This window comes from Palaemon carinicauda, chromosome 2, assembly GCF_036898095.1.
Source record: "Palaemon carinicauda isolate YSFRI2023 chromosome 2, ASM3689809v2, whole genome shotgun sequence".
Lineage (NCBI taxonomy): Eukaryota > Metazoa > Arthropoda > Malacostraca > Decapoda > Palaemonidae > Palaemon > Palaemon carinicauda.
In genome coordinates this window covers 174950277-174958980 of record NC_090726.1, presented here as the reverse complement: position 1 = coordinate 174958980, position 8704 = coordinate 174950277, and the positions used below count along the sequence as shown (strand labels likewise).

At 27.4% G+C, this 8704-nt stretch overlaps 1 protein-coding gene across 1 annotated transcript; it reads right to left on the bottom strand.

Annotated features, from left to right (window-relative positions):
* Positions 1-3775: 3775 nt before the first annotated feature.
* Positions 3776-7375, bottom strand: LOC137621336 (protein fem-1 homolog C-like). Its single transcript, XM_068351653.1, has 6 exons — positions 7306-7375; positions 6992-7192; positions 5567-5785; positions 5131-5317; positions 4658-4796; positions 3776-4216 (listed from the first exon to the last, which is right to left on the bottom strand). Exons 1-6 carry the CDS (start codon positions 7373-7375, stop codon positions 3776-3778), a joined length of 1257 nt encoding a protein of 418 aa, XP_068207754.1.
* Positions 7376-8704: the final 1329 nt, after the last annotated feature.

Here is an 8704-nt window from a genome sequence, read left to right as displayed (position 1 = left end):
GTAAATATCGAAGAACAATCATTCGGAAATGATAGTTATTTTCAACATTTTTTGAAGACTCATATACTCCGAGTAAGTAAAAATATTTATAAGGAAATACATATCGATGTTACCCTTATCTCTACAAAGATTGAATCGGCCACATGCTTGCTAATGATGTAAAAAATAAAGAAAAAAAAAACCGTGTAAGTTATCATAGATAAACGTTACAGCGTGTAATAAACAGGAGAGGTAATGCATAATAAACAGAATTATATCGCAAAACTATAAACATATATTACAAACTATTCTTCAAATAATAAGTCTCAGAATGTTACATAAAACCAATTTCCTTAATAAGCTCCTATAAATATCTTGGAGTCGGTGATGTAAAACGCTATAGTGAGTTATTTCATGCCTCTGTAAACATGTTAGTTTTCAAATCAGCCAATGCAAAAATTATATCCATACTAGATGCTATTGACGAGATAGTTCCCGACTGCTAGCAAAATGCTGGAGATCAAAATAAATAAAGAAAAAAGGTCATATTTGGCATATTGCAAATTTCCAGGAGAAAGTAGCAATGGTTATGTAACTCTTCTCGGCAATCATAGCTCCAAGTAGCTCCAAAACATCGATTTCTTCGCTCACAGACATTATGTCCTCTTTTTTTTCACCAAATATCATACAAGATGCTCTTGAACAATATAGCCAGTGTGGTTTGAGAGTCAAATTCCTGCAAACTAAAGGGAGTTGATAATTATAGGTTCAAAGAATTTCATAACTGCCATCAAATGGCGCTTTACTATCTGTTAATCTTCGTATATAATGTAAAATTCATCACCTAAAATAACGTATGATATCCAGCCTAGCTTATATTTTAAACTACAATTAGCATTAGTTCTCGAAAGGGTTATTTTATAACAATTGGAATAGAGTATGTATTAGCGAATGAAATGAAAGTATGCGCTTTGAAGACAGTTGATGATGTATGCATTAATGAGAAATAATTAAATTAAACATCTTTTTTTCTTCAAAAGATAAAAATTATATTGAAAGATGTTAAATAAAATGTCATTATCTCTCACTAATATTCACGTTAGCCATTAATACAAAGACTTATAAAAAGAAAATATATGTAAGTCAGATATATATATATATATATATATATATATATATATATATATATATATATATATATATATATATATATATATATATATATGGAGTAAATAGAATCAGGATATAAGTAAACGGTTGTACTTAGGAAATAAACCTTTTCCATCGACTCTCAAGATGTTCGGCAAATCGGCCCAAGAAATTTCTTGAAAATAGAAAAAGTTTCATGAAATTTTAAGATCATAGTGAAGTCGATCACTTGAAAAATCCTATCCACGATAGTTTTGCGCATTCATGATGAGTTATTACATTTATACATCAATTGAGAAGACACATAGGCATCGTGTTAGACTTATGAGACTTCTCGCTCGCTTCAAATTACGTTTTACTCATTCATAGTTCATGATCTTGATGGAAAATAGAGAGATAAACGTATTTTTATAGTGTTCCTTAAAAAATAAATAGGAGTAATAAGTTACTTTGTATGATGCCAGTATTTTACATTGCAGTACTTACTTCAACCATTAATACAAAACCTTATAAAAGAAAACATATGCAAATAGTCCTTATACAGATAGGAGTCAATAGAATTGTGGATGAAAACAAAGCAATGAGTAAACAATTGTACTTAGGAACCATACCTTTTCTCTCGACTCCCAAGCTCTTTATGAAGCATTCAAATGACCGTACCTTTACAGCTAACAATGATATGTTTTCTGCCTGGGCCCCACCAAAACAATCATAGTTAGTTTGACAAAGTATAGTGCTTTTGTTTTGGTTTACTGATAAAGTGCTAATTGTTTATTCGTATAAGTCAACCATCCGATAATTCCATTAAAATTCCCCAATGGATAACTTAATAGAGTATATTATTATTATTATTATTATTATTATTATTATTATTATTATTATTATTATTATCATTATTATTATTATTATTATTATTATCATTATTTTTATTATTATTATTATTATTATTATTATTATTATTATTATTATTATTATTATTATCATCATCTACTCACTAATCTACAACCCTAGTTAGAAAAGCAAGATAATATAAGCCCAATGGATCCAAAAGGGATATTGGCCCATTGAGGAGAGGAAATAATTAAATAAATAAATTGAACTTTATCATAGTCCATAAATGTCATATAAAGTGTTTCGTCAGGCTTTGTTAATTATATTGGTATGACCAGCAGTTGAATAACAGCTTCTAAAGGGTGCTGGTCTCTTGGTTGATTGAAGTATGTTTTTATTTCGTATACATCCAAAAAATATTTTTGTGAATACCTTTTTTGTATTACTGAGGATAAACTAAGTAAACTGTAATATTTAAGCACTTCTGCGTCTCCAATTTAGGGAATTATTATGATTAAAAAGTACTCCTAGCTGTAGGTTTAGGGGAACATTCATGCAGACAGGTTTTACTATTACCTTATTTTATTAATGAATATATTTTTTATATGTATTTTTTTTCTAAAAAGTTTTTGGAAATACTATACAGTTTCCAAAATGAAAGCATCATACTATGATAATAGATTTATATTCCAAAATAATATATAAAATCCTATATCATATGATTTATAAAGTAAAAGAAGAAGCTTTCAGTTTCAATTAAATTCTAGCGTCATTTGCATAAAACTCTAAGGAATGTTCAGGTACAATTGATTTTTCATTAAAGTATATTATAGATCTTTCTTCAGAACTTAAATCAATGTCGTAATTATTTCTACATTAAGTTTCAATATTTTATTTATTAATCCCAAAGAGCTGACCTGACGAAAGGAAACAATTAGAAATAAACAAATAAAATGCCAACTGATGAATATATTTTAGAGTGAAATTATATTTGGAAATGTGACACTGATGAATCTTTTCTGAAATTTCTAATAAAACGTTTATTGAAAATCATATGAAAACATTATTTTCATTCATGGAAATAAGAAAGATATGAAAGAAACTTCAATTCGATACCTTTCCCAATGCAAAAAAAAAAAAAAAAAAAAAAAAAATTCAAGTATAGGTCGATTCGATGAAGTCAATTATTTGTATATGCCATTAAAACACTTTAATGACAATTAGGAGAAGAGAGAAGATTTTTTTTTCATGAATATATATTTTGATCTGACATAACTGATTCTCCTCGTCTGATTTTTCTTCAATTCAATGTCACATGTAATATAAAACTGACCAAATCAAGGCTTAGTAACTAAAATAGAAGTCTTTTATCTGTATGAATACCGAATGAGAAGTAGTTTTTACCGAAACCGTAACTATCCTGATAGGAGACCCAGGAGAGAAATATTCCAATGAGCTCAAAGAAATAGACACTTTATTTCTATCATCATATAATAATAAGAAAAACAAAACATGATCAAGTTTTATGAAAATCATGAAATTTTCATTATACTCAAAATAATTTTTGTTGCAAGAATTCATTGACTTTCTTTGGTTTTCATCTGAAGGACGATCATTTGGAGGATTTAAAAAAACTTCCAACATTATTGAATTTCTTTTATTTTAATTAATAATACAATATACATGGTATGAAAAATCAGCTGAATGTATTATTATAAAGAATTTTTATCGTAAAATATTAACATACTTTGCACGTGTAATTTATAACGAGTATTGAAAAGTAAGACCCAGAAGCTTTTTCAACCCACAGATTTCATCAATAAGCTTCTATGAAATCGCAAGGTATTTCATGTATTTTTATGCAATTGGCAGCTAGGCCTTGCATGTTGCTTTCGAAATTATTTTGATACTGCCCCCGGGCTGCCACGATAGACAAGAAAGTTTGGCCCAGGCTATTAACAGCATCCAGGTGAGCTCCGGCTAACAAAAGTGCATCTACTACTTCCTCGTGGCATTCCTCGTTCATGCCTAATACGTGTAAGGCTGTGTTTCCGTCGTTGTCTGTTGCGCAAGGGTCTATGCCGCTCTCCAGCAGAAGGTTTATGACTTCCAAACAAGGAGCCAGACATGCTGGCAACAAGGAGCCTTCAGTGTCTCTCTCGCTCATCGAGCAACAAAAGTGAAGTAGGGAGTATCCCCTGCAATCTCGGGGATCCATTAACACCGCCTTTCTAACACACATCAGCACATCGATTAACTGAGTTTCGGATAACTCAGGCAGTAACCTACTAATTGATACTAGTAAATGAATTACTGTCATTATTATATGCCTAAGGATAAACGAATCCTTCTTACATACATAATTGGTTTGTGGTTTTATTATGTCTATTATTAATTTCATTTCACTTAAACATTTGTTAAACACAAGCATTATATCTTTAAAGTAAAGCAAGGGCATACAGTTCCTAAATCTCGGATGGTTCCTGTTAGTTAATGAGGAGAACAATGCGGCGAAAGATTGAAAGTGGAAAAGCCTGTAAGGGTATAAATTTCTCCTTGGTCCTCTCGGTGTATCGATGGCCTGCATCCAGAAATATAAACAGTTTTGAAATTCACCCTTATACGCAAAATATAAACCTTGGGAGCGAATTTCACGCAAAGTGTTGGTGTGTGTTGCTCCTAATATCCTCTCTCTCACAAGGAGAGATTGAATATTAGCAGCATCATGATTGGATGTTATTTCATTATATTGGTCCCAGGTTATAAACTCACTGAATTTACATATATTTTGCTCTCTTTTCTCGCACTTAGGGTAAATCAATACACCATCGACGTACCTGGAAACAATAAAAAGTCACTAGCTATTAAAGCAATTTAATGAAGGATGATATTAATATGATTGTTTTTTTATATTAGCTAAACTGTAAATGTAGGATGCTATTACCCCAAATGACTCCAGCAGGCAAAACGAAGGCCATTGATGAAATAAATGATATTTAAAAAAAAAGTTCAAATGATTAAAATAGTATTGGGCAGTGATCAAATATACCACACACACATATTTATCAAAACATATTGAATGAGAATGATCTCAGTTCTTGTAGATTGTAGGTTTCCTTAATTGCTAACCCCAATAAGGGTAAGCAGGTTAAAAATGAAATGAAAACTCACCTCTGAGCCAAAGCACGTTTCCAGTACAAGGTACCAGTGGATAAACGGCCTTTCTTAATTAATGATGCCCCTAGTAACTCCAACGCATTGATCTTTTCTGTTTCTGAGACCTGGTCGACTTCATTCACAAGATATAGGACGAGGTGTTCATGTCCAGAGTAGCTCGCGAGGATTAAGGGGGTCACCCCTGCAAAGCAAAAGGTCTATAAGAAAATAGTTCAAAAAGCGTTTTGATTATCAAAATGAAAACTCTTCATCTTCATATACTTTATTTCCTTCATTAGCTAAATATTGAAGGAGATATTTTGCATAAATGTCAATGATTCAAGTCTCAAAAAATAAAATACCGTAGTAATACAAGGTTCTTGTGAAATCTTTAGCAAACGTAAAATATCCTATAAAAAGAAAAAACTAAAGGAACTCTTGCAATACTCGCCAGCATAATCAGTCACATTTCCGGCGTTGTATTTCAACAAGAGCTTGGTCAATTCATAGTTCCCAGATTCGGCACTGGCGTGTAACGCCGTTCTTCCATCAACTGATCTGGAATCTACATGAGCGCCGACCTCCAATAAGAATTGCACGATCTCGAGATGGCCTTTCCAAGAAGCCTGCATAAGGCAGTTGATGGACTTGTTATTCGCAAATTCTATGTCTGTAAAAGATAATTTAGTATTATAAGTGTGTGTGCATAAACACACATATACACACCCAAACATGCACACACACACACACACACACACACACACACACACATATATATATATATATATATATATATATATATATATATATATATATATATATATATGTATATATATATATATATATATATATATATATATATATATATATACATATATATATATATATGTATATATATATATATATATATATATATATATATATATATATATATATATATATATATATATATATATATATATATACATATATATATATATATATACATATATATATATATACACATATATAATTATATACATATATATAGCTATATACACACACATATATATATATATATATATATATATATATATATATATATATATATATATACATATAAAAATATATTTATATATATACTTATATATATATATATATATATATATATGTATGTATATATATATATATATATATATATATATATATATATATATGTATATATATGTATATATATATATATATATATATATATATATATATATATATATATATATATATATATATATATATATATATATATATATATATATGTATGTATAAAAATACAAATATATGTATATATATATATATATATATATATATATATATATATATATATATATATATAAATATATATATATATATATATATATATATATATATATATATATATATATATGTATGTATATATATATATATATATATATATATATATATATATATATATATATATATATATATATATATTTATATGTATATATATATATATATATATATATATATATATATACATATAAATATATATATATATAAATATATATATATATATATAAATATATATAAATATATATATATATATATATATATATATATATATATATATATATATATATATATATACATGTGAGTATATGATTGTATGTGGTATGGGTATATTGGATTTAATCTAATTTTAAACCTATAAAAGTAATATGTAAAAAATTGATACGTTTCATATTCCAAATCAAAATTCACGATTATAGTATGACATTTATGGGGATGATAATTGAAACAAAATAAGAAGTCCAAACCAAGTTCCTGACTATCATCTTTCTAAAATTATATAAAGAAAGTGACGTAATACTTGAATACTTACACGCTCCATTTTTAACCAAAAGCTTGACAACTGCCAGATGGCCATTCAAACAGGCTGCTCGCAAAGGAGTGCAATAGGAAAATGTTATGTTGTTAACCTTTGCACCTCTGCCAAGCAGAAAGTCGGCGATCTGGAAATGGCCCTGGAGAGCGGCACACCATAAGGGATTGACTCCATCTAAGCGCCGATTTTTTATTGTAACTGCGAAAAAAAAAATTTGAAATAAAATTTACACAGTCAAAAAAACTTTTAAAAGTCCTTGTAACACTAGAAAAAATTCGTAATATCCTCAAAAGTAAACGCAAAAGACATACCAGAGCCCACTTCGTTGATATCTTGATTGTAGTATATAACGAGGGTTTTGACACAGGTCAAGTGACCCATGAACGTTGCCGTGGTCAGCAATGAGTCCCCTCTCGACCTGGCTTCATCTGAACAGGACTTCTTGGGCCATGTACCCTAAGTATAATAATAATAATAATAATAATAATAATAATAATAATAATAATAAAAATAATAATAATAATAATAATAATAATAATAATAATAATAATAATAATAATAATAATGCTACTACTAATAATAATTAATAATAATAATAATAATAAAAATAATAATAATAATAATAATAATAATAATAATATTGATAATAATAATAACAATAACAACAATAATAATAATAATAATAATAATAATAATAATAATAATAATAATAATAATAATAAGATTAATAATAATAATAATAATAATAATAATAATAATAAAAATAATAATAAAAATAATAATAAGAAGAATTATTATTATAATTATTATTACTAGGAATTTGATAAAATGCTCTTTTCAATGTCTTCAAAAGGGTAATAAATTTAATACAAAACATAAGAGGATCATTAGGAAAAATAACGCTAATAGAATACAGATAATATTTCTCATAAAAAGAATAACAATAATGAAAGAAAGTTCAAGGAGACTGACCGCTTCCTTCCCAATGAAATTGTTAAAACCAAAAAATTATTTAGAAAACTAAGTTAAGTTGAGTATTACTTCGTGTTTCATATGTATAACAGATTGTTTAAATGTCTCTTGAGTTATCTAGTAAAATATAATAAAACAGAATGATTTTTTTAAGTAAAAAACGCGATGATAGAAGTGAAGGATATTGTCCTAAAAGGACAAAGAAACGGGATTGAAACAAGAAATGATCGTTGAAAAGATATAAAAGAAATGAAACAAAATTATATTTGGGTAAAAAAAAAAAAATTGCCTAAGCCAAAAACTCAAAAATAATTCATAAGGAAATCAAAGGATCAACAGATGTTTTTAATATTTTTTAAACTACCAAATGCATATAAATAAAAATTCGTGATAAAACTGTATAATGTAAATATATCCTAGTAAGAATTTAATAGAAAACCACATTTCTTCGTCTTCCACATATTACCGAAAAGGAATATCCCATAACAAAAAAATAGTAACTCATAGGTAGACACAAAAATACCCTTTTCATGTACCCATTAAAGTTTGAAATGAAAATGTTTTTTAAATATAGAGAATAAATCTAAAAAAGGAATAAAAAAAACCAAGGCCAAGCAAAATAGCAAAGGTTGGAGGAAAACCATAAATATGAAGACTCAGCAAATAAATAATATATATTATATAGTATTGCGTGAGTAAAAATAAGATCAATTATCTATCAAATATTCCAACAGACAG